General features: G+C 42.5%; 1 protein-coding gene across 2 annotated transcripts in view; it reads left to right on the forward strand.

Moving 5' to 3' along the window:
* The first annotated feature begins 13,036 nt into the window (after positions 1-13,036).
* The window catches only part of KLHL6 (kelch like family member 6), an 82,438-nt gene continuing 72,791 nt past the window's right edge, over positions 13,037-22,683 (forward strand). For both annotated transcript variants that reach the window (XM_011220347.3, XM_002915705.4), the window contains exon 1: positions 13,037-13,505. In XM_011220347.3, coding sequence (XP_011218649.2) covers positions 13,213-13,505 — 293 coding nt within the window. In that variant the 5' untranslated portion in view covers positions 13,037-13,212. The remainder of the gene's footprint in view (positions 13,506-22,683) is intronic.

The raw sequence follows: 22,683 nt of genomic DNA on the forward strand, positions 1-22,683 counted from the left end.
GTGGGCAGCAAAGCAAAGTTTATTGAGCGATAGTAAAGTGACAGTACCCAAAGCTCCCAAGGAGAGAAGGGACCTGAGAGGGTTGCCCTGCTTTTAACTTTTCTATATGCCTCAGATTCATTACTTGTTTCTCTCTCCAACACTACTGTCCTGTCCATGCTGCCATCATAAGCCATCTGGATTATGACTGATTCCACACTGGTCCCTTTCTCTTCTAGCTTACACATGCTAGCCCCTAGTAATTTGTTCTCCATACAGAGACAAATATTTTCAAAGTGTAAATCCAATGGTATCTTCCACACCCCACCCTCACTTGCTTCCCCTCATCCCTCAGACGTAATGACTTCTTAACCTGGCCTACAAGGTCCTGCATGATGTGGCCCTGCTTACCCCTCCAGTCCCATCCCACATACGTTCTCTGCCCAGCTGTCTTTACTACAACCACATGGCCTTTTTCTGAGTTCCTTATCCTTGCTGCAGTCCCTTGTACCACTGGGCTCTGTCCACTCTGTAGTCTCTGCTTAGACAACTCTTTGTGTAGGTATTGTACAGTTGTCCATCACAGCTCGGTCAGCAGAGAAGCCTTCACCGACCTCCCTGACCAGGTCAAACTGCCCCTGACAAAGGCTCTCCACCAAGTGCATCTCCATCACAGTGCTTAGAATGATTGCTATGCATGTGTGGTTTTTTTTTAAGCTTTTATTTATATTCTAGTTAGTTAACATACAGTGTAATATTAGTGTCAGGTGTACAATATAGTGATTACACACTCCATACATGGGTGTTTATTTCTAATGTTGGTCCTCCCTCACTAGACTGTGAGCTCTTTGTGGGGGGGAACCTGTATCACTATTTGCACAGTATTGTGTCCTGAGCACCAGGAACATACTCATTAAATATTTGATGAATAAGGAAGTGCCTTTCCTTCTGGTATTTTATTACACTCATATTTTCAAAAATGAGAGCATAGTGTACCTACTGTTTTATAGTTTTTCTCCCCACTTAACAATAAGTGAATATGGGGCTGTTCTTATTGACAAAACCCACTCCCTGGAATTTTTGCTGTTTCCAATTTACTTCTTGAGTCTCCATTTGGAAAATCTGCTTTGGAGTTGTATATGGATAGCAGATATGAATTAGTGCTGGGTACAGCTATGACATCTGATCCTTTTTCAGGGCCCACCTCTGCACCTGGTAACTTCCCTGGTCTGTGGAGAAAGGGTAACACAGTGGTTAGTATGTGGGAATCAGACAGATGAGCTTTATAGAACTGCTCCGCTTCTGTTCCACTGAAGTCCATTTGGATGTAAGAATAGTCTCAATCAAGCTATGTCAAGAAAAGTGGGATCTAGGCAGAAATCTCTCTGAAATCCAAGAGCAGAGCCCTTACTAGAACTAGAGGGTGGGTTCAGGATCAGAGTGGCCTCAAGACTTCAGCAACAGGAGCCTATGGTTTTTCTACCTAGTCTCAGGGTGACCTTTCTCAACTACTCTATGTTGGCTTCAGTCTTCTCTTCTTACCTTCCAGGGTCTCTCTACTTACTTACCTTCCAAGTCTCTTCTGCTCTTCAGAAGCTAGCTTGCAAATGGCTTTAGTTAGGTTCTGACTCTATCATCTGGCATCTCTTGATGCTTCCTTTTGCCTCCTATTTTTGCTCTCAAATGGCAAACTCCGTGTTTCTTATTTCAAATTAGAGAGTCTCTAATTGTCCCATAGGATCTTTTTTAAAAAATATTTCATATATTTATTTGGGAGAGACAGAGATAGTGACAAAGAGCATGAGCAGGAAAGGGGGGGAGAAGCAGGCTCCCCACTGAGCAGGGAGCCCAATGTGGGACTCGATCCCAGGACCGTGGGATCATGACCCAAGCCAAAGGCAGATGCCCAACTCACTGAGCCACCCAGGCACCCCTCCCAGGATCTTTTTGAGCCAGCTGTATGTGTCTCTGAAGTAATCTCTGTATACAATTGGTTGTCTTTGGATGGGTGCACCCACTCTAGTACAGTTAACAAAGGGGAGCAGCAGAGTCATGTAGTACCACAGATGGCTTCCTGGGCAACAGAAGATGTGGGCTGGGAATTTTCCATTAGAATAGGGCCTGGGCAAATCAGATGCTTTAACGGACATACCTAATAACAGCCTGTGTAACTTGGGACAAAGTATCCAACTTCATTTTGGAGCCTCTCTTTCCTCAGTTGTAAAAAGAGGAAAATAATCCATTTTATCAAGGTATCAGGATAAAAGGAAATAGGGTGACACAAAGCATACAGAGCACTTAGCCTGATAACATCCAACAAATGATGCTCTTTTAGTAATAGTGTCATCTACAGCATATTAATATACAGTTGACCCTTGAACAACTTGGGTTTGAACTGCATGGGTACACTTATATGCAGATTTTTTGTAGTGCAGTGCTCTTTTTTATGATTTTATTAGTAACATTTTCTTTTCTCTAGCTTGCCTTATTGTAAGAATATAGTATATAATACATATGATGTGTAAATTACATGTTAATCAAATATATTATTGGTAAGACTTTTGGTCAACAGTAGGCTACTAATTAAGTTTTGGGGGTGAGTCAAAAGTTATATTTGGATTTTCAACTGCACAAGGTTTGGTGTTCCTGACCCCTGTGTTGTTTGAGGGTTAACTGTATTTATAATTAGCATATATTGTATATTATATATATTAATGTAATTGAAATAATATGCCTCTGATTAGACTAGGTTACTTCTGGGAAGAATTTTCCAGTAGATAAATTCTTCTATGAATTGTTGTGACTCTGGGTAGAATAATATTTTTGATGCACAGGGTAGAGTGATGGGAATGTTTATTTCTCTGGGGAGATGGTGGTCTATGGACCTCTCTATACTGATTATGTGGAAATTATCCAAGATAACATGAGGACAATAGACAGCCTGTAGGTACTAACAAAGGCCATTGTGCTAAAGGAGTTTTTGGTCTGAAGCCAGAAGCCAGATTTAGACTGAAATACACATACTTTGTTTTATATGGAAAGATTTGAATAATAATATCTAATGCTTACGTAGGGCTTCATATATGTCAGACATCATTTTTCAAAAATTTTATTTATTTAATTTTATTAATATTTTTAGAGAGGGCAAGAGAGAGGAATGTGGGGGAGGGGCAGAGGGAGAGAGAATCCCAAGCAGGCTCCATGCCCAATGTGGAGCCCTACACGGGACTTGACCTCAAACTCTGAGATCATGACCTGAGCCAAAATCAAGAGTCAGACACTTAACCTACTGAGCTACCCAGGCGCCCCTGCCAGACATCATTTTAAAGGCTTCACATGTATTTATTCATTACCCCACAAACACATGGAGGTGGAGACTACTATCACCGATTTATGGATAAAGATACTGAGACATTGACCTATTTTTAAAATCCTTTCAATAAACCATAATCAGCAGATCTTGCTTTAACCTTATGCCTATCTCTAGTCCTTAGTCCTCTAGGTACCATGTTTGGTATTGCTATTCCTTCAGGACTGGAGTTTTGCCTCTCTCCTCCAGCTTATTCCCAGGGCTAACATTCTTTCATAAACCTCAATCCTGAGGGCTGCCACCAGAGCCCTTAATACTTTTTTTTTTAAACAGTCCAGAGATTTTTTTTAACACCTATTATGCCATAAGGAATGGGTTCTAGAAGTTCAGGCTCCTTTCCATTGATTTTCATAAAGTGCACTTCTCTGGTTGGAGCAGGCAGGATTTCAGTTTGTTGGGGCTCAGGGCAGGCTGTGTGCCAAGATGGGCCACAGTGGCATATTGATTTTTCTGAACTGAAGTTACTTAAGAAACAGCCAGTGCTAGAGAAACAGTCTGACCTTCCTTTGTCTCCAGACAGCAGGAAATATGTCTTTCATGTGAAAGGTAACTTGTTTGTACCAGGAAGTATAGAGACATCCTTAAAGTCAGAGGTTTGAAATTGAGGGCCAAGAAGACCATGTAAACAAACTCTGCATAGATTCTCCACTAATTAATACCCAAACTAAGTTTGTCTTATCAATTTGTCAGAAATTTATTATTTCTTTGTCTAGAAAGTATAAAGTTGCCTGTTACGTCTTAGGTCCTATCTCTATGAGTCTCCATACATATGAATTAAATTTGTTTTTTTCAAAACATTTTATTTATTTATTTGACAGAGAGAGAGCACAAGCAGGGGGAGCAGCAGGCAGAGGGAGAGGGAGAAGCAGGCTCCCCATGGAGCAGGGAGCCTGAATGCGGTTCAATCCCAGGACCCTGGGATCATGAGCCTAGCCTAAGGCAGATGCTTAACCAACTGAGCCACCCAGGCACCCCTAAATTTTTTTTCTCCTGTTGATCTGTCTTATGTCAATTTAATTATTACACAAGCCAAAAGAACCAAGCAGGCTAGGGATAAAATTTTCCTCTTCTCCAACAAGTTGACCCTAAGTATTTTTCTCTATGGTTTCCTTCTTTTTCTGATCATTTCCCTTCACATATTTCAGGATGCTATCTTGGCTCTTAGGGTACTTAATATGCTCAATATATACATTAATTCTCTTGTCAAGAATCTTGCCCTTAACTTGTTTGTTTATAGCAATGCCAGCAACATGCTGGGTAATATTGTAGACTCTTCCAGTTTTGCCATGCAAACATGCCCCTTTTTGAGCATTGCCATTCCTTTAGCCACATACACCCATATCTAGAAAAAAGGTGATATTGTAGACATAAGGGAATGGCACTGCTTCAAAAAAGAACAAGCCCATGTTTTTTAAAGGCCTAGAGAATATATAGTGGGGGCCGCTCTTCTTTCCTTTTGTGTTAGTCATTTTGGTGAACTATTGGAATACGGCAGTTCTGGTAAAGAAAATAAAAGAAAAAGAAAAGAAAAGAAAAAAGCCTCCTAATATCTTGAGCAACCCTGGATAAGAGGTGAATTGGGACAGAAAACCACAATGGGACAATGAGTGAGAGGCTACATGAAGTTAAGTGGTTCAAAAATAAGTATCTGTTGGGAAATTCCCTATATGAGAAAACTGGAATTGCCATCAGGGCCGGTGTAGAAGCTTGAAAGGCTGCAGATGTGATTCTATAGTGAGTGCTTGGAGGTGGGGCCAACATTGGAATCTAGAGGAAGGGTGATACGGTGGTAAGTGTGAGGGTCAGACAGAGGAGCTCCTGGTACTGCTGTTTCTGTTCCAGGGAAGCCCATTTGGATGTAAGGAGCAGAGGATCAATCAAGCTACCTTGAGAAAAGGGGGATTTAAGTAGAATTTCTCTGAAATCCAGTAGTAGAGCCTTAACTGGAGCTGAAGAGTGTCCATATTCAAAGTAACCTCAGGACCTCCACAGTCTAAAGGGAAAGGTTGTATATCATTCAGGGGCTGGTAAATGTTTAATAACTGGATTTCAAACCAACCAACCAACCAACAGACAGACAGACAAAAAGGTGCTGATTTATAGCATTTACCAATTTCTGTGGTGTAAATACTCCTATCATGGCCAATTTCAACTAGCATAATATCTCTGAACTTGAAGTTGGGAAGAAATATATGCAACTCTGTCTCTCTAGTCAGTTTAAGTCTATTTCAGCACATCAAATGTTAACTTTGATTTTTTTTCCTGAACTTTCCAAGTTTCAAGAAGATGGTTTATTATTGTTTTATAATCAGAAAAAAGTAACAAAAGTTATTTAAAAAATAGAAACATATGGGATATGGACTGGTGTATTACAGATAAACTTCTTTGATTTTTGCCATTTGTTGAAGGTCAGTCTTAATTTTTGCCATTGGCCCCTTGGGTCCACCTAAGGGCTTGCAGCAGGTTTGGTTGAGCTCACTTCCAAATTTTGACTCCTATTTTGTGGACATTGTTTCAGAGAGAGGTTGCTCAGAACTACCCCACCAGGTAGATCTTCCTTAAGTTCAGGTCTGCAGAAGACATTCCAGAGTGATGCCCAGGGACCTGGCTAGGTGGCTTTGAATAGAGTTTGGGAAAACTATAACCAATACATGACCAGTCTTTCATTATGTTGACTAAAAACTGTAAAGTTATGCTGTGGAAAGTGTTTGCTATATGTGGCATTTGTAAGAGAAAATAAAACCTTGACAGATATTTAAAAAATAATCACCTCCAGATTTAAATGATGAAACAGTTGGTGTTAGACTTCACCCTGTATTCAGATTTTGGTTTCTGGGCTCCCCACTTAGATCAGCCTTATGCTCCTTCTCATGCAACTTCCCAGCTTCCTGTTTCGGACTCAGGCAGGCCCCCAGCTCACTGTTCTTCATGAAAGCTTTTATCTTTTGTAATTATTAAGCTGGGGCAAGGTTGTCAAGAGGAGTTGGCCTCAGAGGCCCAGGGCTAGCGTTTGACAGGCAGGAGTCTAGGAGCCTTGGGCAGCTTTGAATTAGGCAGGGAAGAGAGACCAGGCCACAGTGTCTGTAGGATGGGAGTGGGAGAGGCTGGGGTGCTCCACCCATGAGCTGGGGATTCACAGGTGAACATGATCTGAGGTAGAAGCTGCAGGGTCTCTGTCCTCTGGATCCTCAGCCATTAAGTGGAACCCGAAGACGATCACAGGACAGAAGGTAAGGCTACTCTTGTTTGAGGCATGGGTGGATATTCCAGTTACCTCCCACTTACAAGCAAGATACATGCAAAATCTTGATCATCCTACTTGAGGCTGGGGTGGATAAAGCAGTGGCTCAGGAGCTGCCAGTCCTGAATTCTTGCCCCATTTCAGCTACCGACTAGCTGTGTGACTTTGGGGAAGTCACTTAATCATCTGGGTTTATTTCATGATCTACAGACTACTTGTTTGAAGTAGTTGTAAGCCAGACAGGGATGACTCTAAGGATATGAGAATTCTTCAAATTGGGCTCCAAGTGGCCTTCCTGTAACTGTTTTTTGTTGGCTCTTATTTGATTCACTGGAGTCATCCTCTAGTTTCTTCCACCCGATGGCCTTCCAAATCCCATATCAGAGTCCTTCTTTTCCCCTTTATTAAACACCTGCAGAGCCTCCGACAGATTCACATATGACAGTGGTTCTCAAAGGATGGACCTGGGACCAGGACCAGCAGCATCTGCATCATCTGGAGTTAGAAATGCAAATTCTCAGATGCCACTCCAGACCCACCAAATTAGAAAGTCTGGGGTTGGGACCCAGTTTATGCTGATGCCTGCTCCAGTTTCAGTATCACTGCCAGAGGGCATAAGTCCAAATTCCCTCACTGGCTTGCTCTCTCTCTCTTTTTTTTTAAAGGAAGGAGTTGACTATTTTATTATTAAACTATTTATCTTTTTGTAAAGCTGTTGCTTCATTGTATAAAAATGGCACCAGCAAGCACAGTATATTGCAAAATTAAGATAGTATTGCTCTTTATCTGATGCTATGCAACTAACAAACCTTTCTCCACTGCCAATTATTTCCAATGGAAAGATCATTTAAGTATTTTGACCCCAATCCAGGGATAGATGTAAGCAAGTTACAATATTCCCTAAGGTTTAAGATTACAATGTTATTCTTGAATTACATAATTTTTATAACGAGTTTTTAACCACACATAATTTCAGGATTCTATTACAACTGGAGCCTGGCCTAAAAATCATAGGGTGTTGCAAAAAGATGCATATTGTGTTTATCTGCAATCATTAGAAAGTCAAGGGGTGTTTTCTTCCATGAACATTGTTGCAAGTACTTTCTTTTTCCATTGGCATTGCTAGAAGTTGTGATTTTTAAATCCTCCATGCACCACTAATTTAAGATTTCTATGCTAGATTAAGTTGTTTACTTAGGGGTTCCGTTTTCACTCCTCAATAGATTTTATGTATTTCTCATATGCTTCTTCACTTATTAATTCATCCAGTTCTGAAATATTACTGAGTGTATCTTGATCAGCCAACCATCTTCATAACAAGATTTGTTGACATTCCCAGATTTTCTGCAACAGCTTCATTGATTTCAGTTACTTCTCATAGAGGAGAGAGTTCACTAGCAGTTTTCACAGTTTCCAAGGCTCCAAACTCATCTTGTTTTTCCAATTTTGCCCCAACTTCAGGCAGCCTACAGTAAACAACTTCCCGTACAAAATTGCTGATTCGCACTGTTCCAATACCATTTTCTGTTGCTGTCCATTCATGTTTTTCTGGGAGTTAATGCACAGAGAGCCCAGCGGAGCCCACATAGCATCAGGCCAACAGCACCTGCCCTCAACCCCCCAGATGGTGGCAGGCAGGCCCTGGGTGGGGGGGAGGTGCAGAGGCGGTGCCCAGGCTGCAAGCCCACAGCCTGCATGCTCCGCACCGCTCGCTTATTCACAGGGATATGGGGGTCGCATGGCAGCGACTCAGGAACCCGGCCCAAGAGAGGGGCCGGGGCGGCTCCCTCTGGTCTGGTGTCTTACTGTCGTATCCCATTTTCCAACCATACCCCGCTCACACACTTTGTCTCCCAGTTGTACCTAATGGTTTGTAAGTTCTCCAGATACTCCTTGTTCTTTTACACTTTTGGTGTGTTCATTCCTCCTTTTTCCTGGAAAGCCTTTACCCTCTCCCTTTTCCCTCATAAATTCTTCTTGTCCTCCCAGGTGAGCTCACACATTACCTCAGGCATTCAGGAACTCCTGTAGGAGAGCCACTGGCTATCAAGGCAGAGCTCTTCTTCCAGTTTTTGATTATTCTCTCATCCAACCATGAAATTCGTCTATCCCCCCCGTATTTCTTGACTGAAGCATATGTAACTGCGCTTGTGCCAGGTTCTGGGATATAAGATGACTTCACTTGAGCTTACAGCTTGCTGGGGGAGGCACACGAGTAGCCGGGTAGTGATAATACAGTGCTTTAGTGCATCCATACAAGCATGAGCAGGGCAGGGAGTACACATGCAGGGCTTGCAATAAATGTAGGTATATTGGGGAAACTTCATAAAAGCAGGAAAGACATTTATCCTGAAGGATAAATTTTGCAGGCAGCAGGAAAGTATGAAGTTTAGGTCTCCCTCAGTAGTATTTAGACCCTGAAGTACTTTGTTCCTTCTGCTGGTTCTACCCTCCCACACCTGTTGTGGCTCATCCTGGAGAAATCAAATTAAAATGAACTGCATGTTGGGGTACCTGGGTGGCTCAGTCGGCTAAACTTCTAACTTTTTTTTTTTTTTTAGATTTTATTTTTTGAGAGAGAGAGTGAGTGAGAGAGAATCTGAAGCAGATTCTACACTGAGCGCAGAGCCCCACGCAGGCTCCATCTGACCATGGTGAGATCATGACCCGATCCAAAACCAAGAGTCAGGCACTCAACCAACTGAGCCATCCAGGCGCCCCTAAGCTTCAACTTTTGCTTTTGGCTCAGGTCATAACCTTAGGACTGTGAGATGGAGCTCCGTGTCAGGCTCTGCGCTGGGTGTGGAGCCTGTTTAAGATTCTCTCTCTTCCTCTTCCTCTCCCCTCCCCACTCCTAAATAAATAAATAAATAAATAAAATGAGCTGCTTGTTAAATGTGTATGTATGTATATATCTCAATTTTTTTTCTTTTCTTTTTTTTTTTTTTTAAAGATTTTATTTACTTATTCGACAGAGATAGAGACAGCCAGCGAGAGAGGGAACACAAGCAGGGGGAGTGGGAGAGGAAGAAGCAGGCTCATAGCTGAAGAGCCTGATGTGGGGCTCGATCCCATAACGCCGGGATCACGCCCTGAGCCGAAGGCAGACGCTTAACCGCTGTGCCACCCAGGCGCCCCTCAATTTTTTTTCTGACAGGAAATACGAAGTCTCTGAATCAGAGAAAAGATCATTTATTATGCACAGACCATCTTCTTACCAGTTCCCTGCATCCCTGTCTCTATAGATAATGCGACAAAAGCCTGATGTTGCCCTGAGTGTACAATGGGGTTGCACCATAAGAGATGAATGCTGAAATTATGAGACTCAGAACTTAGATAGGGCAGCAGGCACATGGGTCTGTTTCCTCCTCATATTCTTCCTCCTGAGAGAGAAACCTTTATTCTGGAATGTAAACAGAGCCTCTCTGGGGAGGGGGAGCAGTCTTTACTTTTCCTTTCCTTCCCTGGAATTTAAGCAAATGGCATCAGAGGCTTCCCTCCCTTAGAGGGGAATGGGTTACTACTGTGGGCAACTAGAGCTCAAACCTCTGAGAGTCTTCTGATAGGGCAGAACACACTTTAGCATTGTCCCACCAAGAGACAGGACGCTAGTGTTTTTATCTACCAACTCCTGGTTCTCAGTTGCAGGTCACTCTTGGGAGCACTTCTCATGAGCCCACATGCTCTTACAACTGGAGAACACTCTCAGGCAGAGTGGGGCTTTTGGCGTGCTTATAGGAACTGTCTGTGGGTGACCTCCAGCATGAACTGAGGGGATATGGACATGATACCGATTATGTGATCTTATCTGTCTTCATGTCTCTAAAATGGAGATCATAACTTAACTGCACTGGATTGGTGGCAAGATTAAGTGCATCAGAGTTCATAAAGTGCCTCTCATAGTTCTCGAAATGTAGTCAATACTCAATAAGTGATTGCTTTAGTAGTAATCAGTTAACATGAGGGACCAGAGGCTCTTCCTTTGTAGCTGACTTAAGACTTGTTTCTATCACTATAAGTTGTGTTAGAGAAGGCAGTTGACTGGGGTCAGAAGGGGCAACCTGTGGTTTTAGGAGTAGAGATTTCCCTTGCGTGAAGCTACCCATTTGCATGGGGACAGAACCTATTCCTTTCAAGCACTGTAAAGCCAACCAGCCTAGTAAGTTATAATTAGATTGTTTTCTCAGTATGAAAGCTTTTGCCAGGGGCTTGTACATTTTGTTGCTTGGTAGGGAAAATAAAACTTCCACAGAACAGAGTTATTTTGCTTGTAACTATAAAGAATCTTTATCAGTTCATACTAAATCTCAGAGCATATCCAGGTTGACATGGATGTCAAACTGGTTGTGTTTTTTTCCTTTGCACTAAATAATTGTAGACATTATCACATCTACGGTACAAGTCTGTACATGCATCCCTACTAGGAAGATGTAGGGGTGGGGGGGACAGTAACAGTTATCTGCTTATGTCAAGGGAATGGGGCAGGTGGGTTTGGAGTTATATGAAAAATAATAAGGGAACTTGGTGAACAAGATCCATCGTGAATGGAGAATTGAGTTATTCTTATTTTATTTTAATGGGGGGGCGGTTGGAGTGGAGCTGAACATGGTCAGTGTTGTCTATACTTTGAGGTGTTCTGGGTGACGAGATGCCATGAGAGGAATTGGGTCATATGTTAGTCTCAGTTCTACCAGAGGTGGCAGTGAGAGTCATGGAGGTGGAAGTGCTGAGCTCCTCCCAGTCGAGGCCTGTGGGAAGAGTCAGTGTTGCTCATGTTCCCTGTGGTGGGCTTAGGAGGCTAACCACACACCAGCACTTGCCCCTCCTCTGTGCTAACAGGTCCTGATTTTGTTTGGCTATCAGATCCTTGTTCTTGGGGAAAGTGGACTCAAGCCAGTAGATGAATCATGTTTGGTGCAAGGCAATCATGCTATTCCATTTATATTTCCTGGAGCTTGGTCTGAGGTCGTCAGGTGACCTAGGAGAAGTCTGATGGGGATTTTAGGAAATATCCTCTTTCTGGTAAAAACAGCTGAAGGAGAAGAGCCCTGCCCTTCTTCCTGCATTTGGACTGGTTGGTACTGTGACAACTATTATGTGATGTTGAGGGGGCATCTCCATCACACTGAGAGTATGACAGAATGGGAAAATGGAAAAATTCTGTGTCCTTTATGACACAGAAGGATGAGCATCTGGATTAACCTGGGACTCCATACCTCTGGCTTCTTATAATGTGAGTCTTCTATTGTTTAAACCACTTTTGATGGCCTATTCTGTTCTTGAGGCCAAAGCATCTTGATTGACAGAGCTCTGGATACAGCACAAGTCTGGTGGAGGGGAGATAACAAAGGTGCTGACATTAGGAGTGAGCATCCATGGAGGAGAAGAAGAGCTGAGACAGAACCGGGACCCCTGGAAGGGCTCAGTCACTGCTCCCCACTGCTAGACGGCGCATAAGAGCAGGAACGAGACAGCAGAGGCCACTTTGGTGAGGCGCTGTGGACTGGAGCAGCCGTGGCAGGCAAGCCCTAAGGTTCTCTCTGTGGGAGATGCGGGGAGTCAGGACCAACATGATGTTACAGCTCTTGTAGCCTGATGGTGGTGGGGGAAACGGGGGCTTTGCAGCCAAACAGATCTAGGTCCCACCACTTGCTTGAGCAGAGCTTCAGTTTCCTTCTCTGTAAAATGAGGAAAATCCTATCTGCCCCATTGAGTTCTTATAAGGATTAAAATACATTAAAATAAGTTAAATTCTCTAATCTGTAATATAGTGGGAGTTTATGAAAAGGTAGTTATTATTATTTAACAGAGACCTGCAGAGATAGCAAAGATACTTCATGGTGGACCACTAGATATGTAACCACTAGATGCTGAGTGAGATCAGGCCAATTTGAGTTGAGACTTGCTAGGGTAATCTGGTGTTGACCTACCCTGATTAGTCTACTAAGAGAGAAGCCCCTGGGGATGGAGTTTCTGGAGACTCTCATTTCTCCTCTGTCCCCAGAGACATATCTGAAACAATAGACTTTCTTGCGGGGGAGAACATTAATATTTGCCATGACATTGTTTTCCCCTGCGCAGCGGAGGAAGACAAAGGCAGAAGATGCGCAGTGCTGATATAAACGAGGCGGCCAGCGATAAGCGGGTTTTCCAAAGTTCCCAAGGGACTGGGTGGGGGCTTATCATGGGGTCTCAGACTCCTGAGAAGAGGGAGGGGGAAGATCATAGAATGTTCCCTGCCCATCCTATCATTGACAACCTCGGTTATAAAACACCAGAAGTACAAATGTAATAACCAAAATCAGAGGCTTCCTGCTCACAGATATGAGGGGGAGATGGACCAAAATAACCTCACAGCAGTAATAGTAGACCCTGAGAAGCCACCCCTTCTCTCCTGGAGCCCCTTTCTATACACCCGTTCTAAGTAATTTCTAACCTTTTGTTGACTTACAGAAAGAAGAAGAATAGAAGTTACTGGCGTTTGTAGTAACAGGATGAGAAAGTACGAGACTTCCTGTTGTGTGTGTGTGACAGCTGGTGATAAGTGGAGGGCTCTGCACAGGAAATCCGCTCAGCTTCTGCAATGTGACCTGCCTGAAGCTTGGGCGCTCCTTCAGTCTGGATGTTGATGGCAGGACAAAGGGGCGCCTGGACCATGGGTGATGTGGTAGAGAAGAGTTTGGAAGGGCCCCTGGCACCTTCTACAGATGAACCCTCCCAGAAAAGGGGAGACCTGGTAGAAATCTTAAATGGGGATAAGGTAAAATTCGATGACACGGGACTCTCCTTAATTCTGCAGAATGGTCTGGACACCCTTCGCGTGGAAAACGCTCTGACCGATGTCATCTTGTGTGTGGACATTCAGGAATTCTCCTGCCACCGCGTGGTGCTTGCTGCGGCCAGCAACTATTTCAGGTCAGCCCATCTAGGATTACAGTCAAATTGGGTGCAGGTTGTAAGGAAAATCAGGATCGACGTGAGAGCTCAATCTAGCTAGGTTGCCGTTGTTGTATGTATGGTTTGTATATCTATTTAGGTTTGTGTGTCTATTCGAGATACAAGAAAGGAAGCTATTAAACCTTAGATTTTAGGGTTGGAGGCATATTAAAAGAGAGATTGGTATCATTTAAAAAGCAATGTTTATATATTATGGTGAATCTTCTGTATATGTGTCTTTGTTCCAGAGGATGGAAAATTACTGAAGTCATGGGGATTTTTTCCTGCTTGATCTGACTAGTGTGTTGGAAACATGATGTTGTCTTTTTTCACCACTAGAGGTAGAGAAAAGGTTGTGTCCCCTCTTTTGGAATTATCAGATGACTTGCTGAAAATTAGGGGCTTCTTGTTGTGCACAGGGGGTAGATTGGAAAAGAAAGCAGTAATAAAGGTGCTTTTGCAGCGGGGGGCTCCCAGTTATAACACACTTTGGGACCTGAGCTCCATCCTGTCCTGCCCTTCCTGACACTGGGATTCAAGTCAAGTCACTGCATGCTCTTAGTTTCTGTTTTGTCATCTGTAAGCTGGGGACAATGTTTACCTTTCTGGATTGTTGTGATAATTAAATATGAGAGGGAAAAGGCTCTTATACAGTGCCTAGGGTATAGTAGATGCTCAGTATGTCTTTGTTGAAATTCTTCACCTCATTCTGTTTGGCTCAGCTTAGAACCATTTATTGAGTGTTTACCACGAGCAAATGCCTGAGACAGGAAGGTGGGAGAATCAGGAATGCAGTGAATAGGGCTGGATCCAGAGTTCTCCAGATCACTGTAGATGTGGTGGGAACCAGTCCCCAAGGGAAATGAGGATGAAGAAGGTATTTGGGGAACTTGAAAAAGAAACGCTTTTGTAATTCTTTTTAATGAGATTCTTCTTAATTCTTGGCTCAGGCTGAGTTAATTAAAAAACATTTACCTATGTAAACATCATGAAAACTATTTTGTTTTTTTCATTTTTCTGAGATGTTTAGACGGAAATTTTTCCTTGGGTTTCAAAGAGCAGGGTCAATGGGTTGTTGTGGAATTGATTAGGTCTCATATGTAGACAAGGCAAGGGGACACCTGGGTCGGTGGGAAGTTGTGCCTGCTATGTGCCAGACAGACATAGTTATCTGATTTTATTTTTGCAGCAGTGCGGTGAAGGTGGTTGATGTTCCCTTTTACAGATGAGGAAATGGAAACCCAGCTTTACATATGTAATCATTGCTAGAGCAGGGATTGGGCACATTCTAGAAATCCTTGTTTTTACTGCAATACAATTTGCCCCTAAATTTGGGGCTTCAATCCACAGGAAGTATACAAAAGGTAACGTGTAGGCACAGCCATAAAGATGGGTTGACACAGATAAACACATTACTTACCCACCGGTTTTGGAGCATGGCTTTCACATTCATCACAACCACTTTCAGAAGTGAATGAGAGTCAACTTGGCTCGAGGTCCTGAGTACCCATCCTGAGTATTCATTCTGTTTTGAATCACTGGAAAATGGCTGTCACACAATGATATACCCGATTAGCAATTTAGTTAGTGGCTCGGCCCGGCCATGGAACATGATCGCTGGCTGTGTGCTCTCAAGTACATCGCTGGTTCCTCTGGTCCTTGGGTTTCTCATCGTAAATGGAAGGTGTTTGGCCCCAGGTCCTTCCCGCCGCGCTGATGCGGGATACATAGGGAAAGTGTCTACCGGCCCTGAGAGGAGGTGGTGGCAATGAGATGCTGGAGGCTCCCACACGGTGTGCATGTCTGCCTGGGGATGAAGAGTTGCTTCCAAAATTGCCTGGTCCTGGAGGGAAATTCCTTCTATTCTCTTCTTCAGAGCAGTGACTTTTGATTCTTACCTTGGTATTCCCAAGATGACTTTCCTCCTATAATGAACACAGTCCTAGAGACAGGATTTTTTTTCCAGTACTACTATTAATAATGATGTCTGTCACTGAGCACTTACTAGGAGCGGAACTCTGTGCCACCTGTGTCACACACACTGTCCCGTAGCAACCCTGTGAGGGAGGGAATTTTATCCCTGTTACAGATGAGGAACCAAAGCGCTGAGTGTCTCAGTTAATAAAGTGACCAAGTGGGATTTGGACCTAGGACTGGTATGAAGTCAGACATTGCCTCACCGCCTGTCTTGCTTTGTTTCTAAGGTTTTGAAAGGGGTTGGGAGCCAAGTTCCTTTTATGCACACACTTCGGAAGGGCAGAGAGTCTGCTCTGTCTGAGAGGCTTCCGACATAGCTCCCCGTGCTTGGGAGGGCCTGGGAGCTGGCTGTTAAATTGTGTAAGTTTTTTTTCCCTTTATTCACTGAAAACATAAATATTTTCCATGGAGTGATTGAACCATAGTTTATTTAACCAGTCCCCTGTTGACAGACATTTGGATTGTTTCTTATCTTTTGCTATATAACAATGTTGTAATGAATAGCATGTCATTTTATATGCGTGCAGGAGTATCTGGGGGCATTTCTAGAAGAGGGTTTTCTGAGTCAAGGAGAAATGCATCTGCAGTTTAAGTGGATATGCCAGATTCTCCTTGATAGGGGTTCAGTCGTTTTGTACTCCCCACAGGCTTGCCAAAAGAGGATGGCTTCCAACTTTTGGATTTTTCCCAATCTGACAGATGAGAAATAGTATCTGTTTTAATTTGCATTTCTCTTATTTTTTTAAAAAAATATTTATTTATTTATTTATTTGAGAGAGAGGAGGGGCAGAGGGAGAGACAGAATCTCAGGCAGACTCCCTGTGGAGCTTAGAGCACAACTTGGGGCTCCATCCCACAACCCCGAGATCACGATCTGAGCTGAAACCAAGAGTCAGATACTTAACCAACTGAACCACCCAAGCAGCCTTTATTTCTCTTATTTGTAATAAGCTCAAACACTTTTCCATATGCTTAAGGATTGTGTGTAGTTCTTTTTCTGCAAGCTCTCTCTTCACAGCCTTTCATATTTTCACATTTTTTTAAAATGAAAATTTATTTCTTTTTAAAGATTTAATTTATTTATTCGACAGAGATAGAGACAGCCAGCGAGAGAGGGAACACAAGCAGGGGGAGTGGGAGAGGAAGAAGCAGGCTCATAGCGGAAGAGCCTGATGTGGGGCTCGATCCCTCAACGCCAGGATCACGCCCTGAGCCAAAGGCAGACGCCCAACCGCTGTGCCACCCAGGTGCCCCTAAAATTTATTTTTATCAAAGTACTGCATGCAGATAGTTATCAAAGAGTCAAATACTATTTAAAGGCTTACAATGACAAACAAAAGTTCCTCTTCACCTCCTCTATCCTTCGGTTTTGCTCATCAGAAGCCACCATTTTTGACATTTAATTGTTTCTTCTGGTATTATATTTACATTTCTTCAAAATATGCTTATACTACTCTTTCCCGATTTCTCGATATTAGACATCGTTTATTGATTTCCTGGTATGTCCGATAAGGACTTAGCACTTACACCTAACTCCCTTACCATACACTTCCCTTCCCTACAATCTCTCAATATAATGTTATCACATTTTTAAAATTTAGTTTGTATCAAGAATTATGTCCATGAAAATATTGTTTCCTGTTAAGCCAAGTTGTGTGATAATGTTACAATCTGTTTCTTGTAGAGCTTTTTATCTTTCCTGCAGTTAAAAATTCATTCTTTTCTCCATTTGCTTAATTTTGGGACTATCTTTCATTCAAGCCTCTCACCATTATCAGAGAATCTACCAGTTCCATTTCCCCCCCCCAAAGAATCTTCCTCACTGATATCATTTTATACATGTTCTTTGGACCTGCTGCCCAGCTATTGCTGAGCCGCATACGTAACCATGGTGGCTGTAAACAGGGACTTTATTAGTAACTCAGACAATGTAGTTCCCTTTGGGGGCCTATTTAAAAGTCTTGACTGGAAGGAGGAAGTTGGGAAGATACATAGAGTTGAGCCTGAGAAAAGGGCAAAGGAGAATAAAGCTTTAAAAGTAGCTCATGGCATATATTAAATGTCAAACAACCAAATGGCAAGTTGTCCGAATATTCTCATGGCAGGAATATCAAGGGAAGCATGACTTAACATTCATAATAATGTTTTTTAAATGTTATAAGACTACTAGCACCTTTTGTAAGACTACTAAGAGAGCTGCCATTTGTCTTATGCCTTTGGACATGTCCCCAAATCAAAGTCTTTGGAACCGGTTATGCATCCTGCATGCTGAACCCCACCTCCCAAAGGATCTCCATCTAAACCAGTGATTCTTGCCATTTTGGGGGCAGGGAGCAACTCACTGCAACTGTGGGACACCCCATAAGTGATGTTGACCCCTGAGGGCAATCATGTTGTGAGTCCCAGGGATAGCTGATGGAAGGAGTGGTGATGGAGGGAGGGATCCTCAAGTTATTCACAGTCCTATCTCCTGACTGGCCTTCCTACATGAATAAAAAAGCTTGCAGACTGAGGCTGAGTCAACAGCAAGCTCCTTTGTTGCTGCTGATGCCCCAAATCTGCCTGGACTTTGGCTCCTGCCTTGTACTTCTGTACCTCGGTCTCTGGATCTGTTTCCCTGAGGCCCTGATGATGGGACTTTGACCACTGGCTACAAAAATCAAGCACAGGTCAGGAATGAGAATGGCATTGTGGGCCTAATCGATTAATATTATTATATACTAACCAATTACTGTATGGCAGAAAGTGGGGGGAGAGGCTACTCTTAAACAATGTGTAGATGTTAAAAGTCTTTGCCTCTGCTACATAATAGCATAAGGTGTCTACAAAGGAGTCAGCAAGCAGGCATGATAGAATAAGTGCAAAAGAAAGCAATGAGTTAAGGCTGTCTGGGTCTGGATTAGAAATCTGGCTAATGGTGAAAGCATTGAAGATTGCTGTTGCCACAGTAGTGAACTCAAGCAAACTGGTGATTGTATTTCTAACATCAGTTCCTGCATTTTATGCTTTTAATATTGTTCATTTGGCAGAACCAATGTGGTGGTTAATATTTAAGTACTTTAGGTCAATAATTTCTTATCTGCAATTCTAAAATCCCCAAAGTGCTAGTAATTGAAAAGCTTTTTATAACGTATTTGGTGGACAAATCTGTGTCTTGAACTGCACTTTCTGATGGAGACATCTGTCCTGAACTGAGGGGAGGCTACTTAGGGTCTGTTTATTCCTCTTAGGACCACTATTCATATATTCCCTGCTAAAGTACTAGTGCATTGGATTAAGGAGTGTTGGAGGTTCTATACGGAACTCCCCAAACAATTCTGAGTGCCAGAGCTCATCTGATTGCAAGATTCTGGGGTAATGGATTATGGGACTTTCTGATAAAGTTTGTTTTCATTTTGGTGTTATTCTTCTACCTTGTTTCATAGGAATATTTTACATATTTGTAAACATAGTTTGCATACAGTTTTGCATCTTTTTTTCATTATAGTCTTTCCCCCATAGTTTTTATAACTCTTGCTTATTTATTTTGCTACCATTTTTAATAGATGCATAATATGAAAATCATTCTCTCATTGTGGCATGTAGGTTACTTCTAATATTTTGTTTTCATAAATAATGTAATAAGCATCTTCGTATTAAGTATTTTTTTGCAGTTTGGAATCTGGAAGGGCCAACATTTTTTGAGTACTTACTGCATGCCAGGACCTTTGCTGGATTCTTTTTCATTTGGTTTTATCTTCACAATATCAACAATCAGGTGGCAACAAGCAGATAACATTGTCTCCATTTTACCCTCTAAGGAACTCACTTTGATAGGAAGAGTGGCTTCCCCACTGGGATCCAAATTGAAAACAGATCTTTCCATTGGGCAGAAATGTGGCTATGTAAGACCATTAACTTCCTCTCCCCACCATGCACTGGTATGGTAAGCTGAAAACTAGGAGAAAATGTGAAAATAATTGCCTCTATGTGCATATAGCCCCTTCCCCCACACACAGGCAGGATACTATGGGAACATTCAAGCCAATTTGTATCTGGGTGCTGAGCTGCAAAGACTCAGCATGCTTTAGGACACCAGTCTGGGTCAAAGGATTAAAGAAGAAATAAGGAAGCAGGTCAGGATGTGAGGTGAAGGGACAGTATGCTTTGAAAGTATAGGGCCTCAAGAACCTATAGGTTGGGGCAGGAACCAGTGACTACTTGGTATGATGGAAAGAATAGCGTGGAGATCTTGTCACTAGCATTTGATTCTATACCCTTCCACTTACTGGCTGTGTAAATCTTGGAGGAACTGCTTGGCCTTTCTGGTGTTTGGTGACATTATACAATACAGTGAAGCTAATGATTTGTGTTTATCCCGCTGTGACAGAGTCTGGGAAAGTGTGCCTTGGGCCTTTGCTGCTTCTAGATCAGGAAGTGGCTTCTGCCATATACTACATCTCATTCTGAAGGAGAATTTGCCATACCTAAGAAGAGCTTCAGATGCTGAGCAACCCCACAAACTGGCAGGAGCCAATTAAATGCAGCTACTATGTGCCAGACCTGCATTAGGTGCAGAAGAAGGGTTAAGGCATCATGAAAAATATGCAAGTATTCGAGAATTCCATGACTCTTGCCTCATATGTATCCGAAATAAGGATCCTGAGATCTTACAGGCAAGAGGACAGTTCTTTTGCACTTTTGGTTCTCTTCTCCCTTCAAATTTTGAGTAGCCCCCAGTATACCTGCAAGAGTGTGTGGCGTGCAGGCGTCATCCATCATGCAGGGTCTAGAAACTGGCTGAAAGCGCGAGCTATGAGAGGGTCTTTGACACCATTGCAATGGCTGGCATTGCAATGATTTGTGTTTATCCCCATAAGTTTGTGAAATATACATAATAAAATAGATTCATTTATGAATTTATTTGGCTAAACATTTTATGCATGATAATGACTCAGATTTCTTCATCCTAAGGAAGAGAAATCAATTGGATTTATGTAGGTAACTCTACATTTACATGTAGACAACATGTAAGTGTTTAATGTAAATAAAAACTTGATATTCCTCCTGCAGTTTCAGTCACTGATTAGGTAGCATCCTGGTCAGAGTAGGAAGTCCTCACAGAGTAGGAAGTTGGGAGGTTATTGCACAACTTTACAAAAGGAAAGGATGAACAAGCGTGGTCACCATAGGAAAATTAGAAGGAGCGGTTAAAAAATCTAAAATGCTTCAGAATGGTGTGGATTCAATAGGTTATTCACATGACTGTTTGGACACAAATGTGCTATGCCTACATAGTGACTCCTGCAGAACTTTTTTTAGGATTGGAAGGGACTGGGCAGGAGCTGCTGCCCCAGGGTAGAAGTACAATCAGGTCCTTTGAATTTTTAATGAAATATCATTTCTGGGGGTGTCTGGATGGCTCAGTCAGTTGAGCATCTGACTCTTGATCTTGGCTTAGATCTTGATCTCATGGTGGTGAGTTCAAGCCCCGTGTTGGGCTCTGCATTGAGTGTAGAACCTACTTAACGACAGCAATAAAAATTCATTTCTGTCATCTCCACCCCTGGTGTCTAGGGCATGTGTCTAGGGCATGACCCCTTCAATCAAGACCAGAAAATCCATTCTTCTCCTGTTTTGAATAATGCTCCATGGAGCTCTCAACTAAAACACAACAGAGAAATACTTTCATCATTCACATCTCAAGTTTGAGCTTTACCCCTATGTCAGGTACACAGATATGTAACTTTCCACTCACAAAAATGCCTTTATAGAGTAGATTCTAATATAGTAAACACCAAACAGTCCATGAGAAGAGCTGCCCACATGCAGAACATCTATGTTTTTGGTAAAACTGTCTTGGAGCTCACCATCCATCACGTTGCTCAATGTTCCTATATCCTATATTAGTCAGCATTCTTTTGGTTGCCAGAGATAGAAACTGAGGTCAAATCAGCTTGGACAAAAGAGGAAGGTATTTGGCCACACAGCCAATTCATAGGAAGGGCCAGGATGCAGGGGAGCCTGGGGAGAAGCGGAACCAGGGCCTTGAATGCAGTCAGGGTGTTTCTTTCCAACCTCCTTCGGCTTCTTTCTCAGGTGGGATTTCTCAGATGGACTTCTGCCACACAGTTGGGGTTTTGCTTGTTGGCAGCTCTGAAACTCACTTCTCGTTGGTTGGTTGCAGAGAGAAACTGAGGGGCTAGCTTCATTTTGAAAAGCCCTCAGGACAGACTCTAATTGGCCCAGCTCCAATTCAATTATGCAANAACTCACTTCTCGTTGGTTGGTTGCAGAGAGAAACTGAGGGGCTAGCTTCATTTTGAAAAGCCCTCAGGACATACTCTAATTGGCCCAGCTCCAATTCAATTATGCATCCTAGACCAATCACTATGTCAGGGAGGTGGGGCACAATGATTAACCCAGTTTAGTTTAGGAGTCCAAAGTTGGTCAAAGAGGGTATGGAGAGAGGGGAATGAAGAAGGGGAGATTGGTAAAAAGGTAGAGAGCTTCTATTTGAGCCACATGATGTGGGTGGGACTTGGAAGAGCATTTCCCAGAAGGGGAAGGCACTAGGCAAAAGGAAAAATAAATGTACGTTAAAGAGGGATAATAAATCCTGGTTTACTTTCTTTTATTAGATAACTTATTATACTTCTGTCTTTGTTTTGGCTGTCAGGAGGCTCAGTGCACGAGCTTTCCTTAGCCTAGGTTTCAGTGATATATTCTCCTCCTGCTTTAAATACTTAGATCTTACCTTCTTACTTTTTATTGCTACTGGTTTGTATTTTATAATATCTCTGAGGCTTTAGTATAAGCCACTTTAAGTTCTTTTGCAGAAGCTTTTTGTTTTTGTTTTTGTTTTTAATAAGCTCTAGGCCCAACATGGGGTTTGAACTCATGACACTGAGGTCAAGCTAGGTACTGATGGCCAGCTAGGTACCCCTGGAGAGGCCATTTTTGTATAAAGATAAGTCTCCCTTGCTATGAAAAAATATCATTTAGGCAACCTACACATCCTCTACAAGCTGTAAGAGCAGACATTCTTCTATTACATCTAACTTTTTTGGAAAACTTTAAAGCCACAGTAATTACAGGAGTGCTAATACTGCTATGACTTTAAAACACAATAAAAAGAAAACCACAATCAAACCAAAAGTTGCATCATAACCCTTTCTGAGGAGACACTTAAGGATCTATA

This window comes from Ailuropoda melanoleuca, chromosome 1 (assembly GCF_002007445.2).
Source record: "Ailuropoda melanoleuca isolate Jingjing chromosome 1, ASM200744v2, whole genome shotgun sequence".
Taxonomy (NCBI): domain Eukaryota; kingdom Metazoa; phylum Chordata; class Mammalia; order Carnivora; family Ursidae; genus Ailuropoda; species Ailuropoda melanoleuca.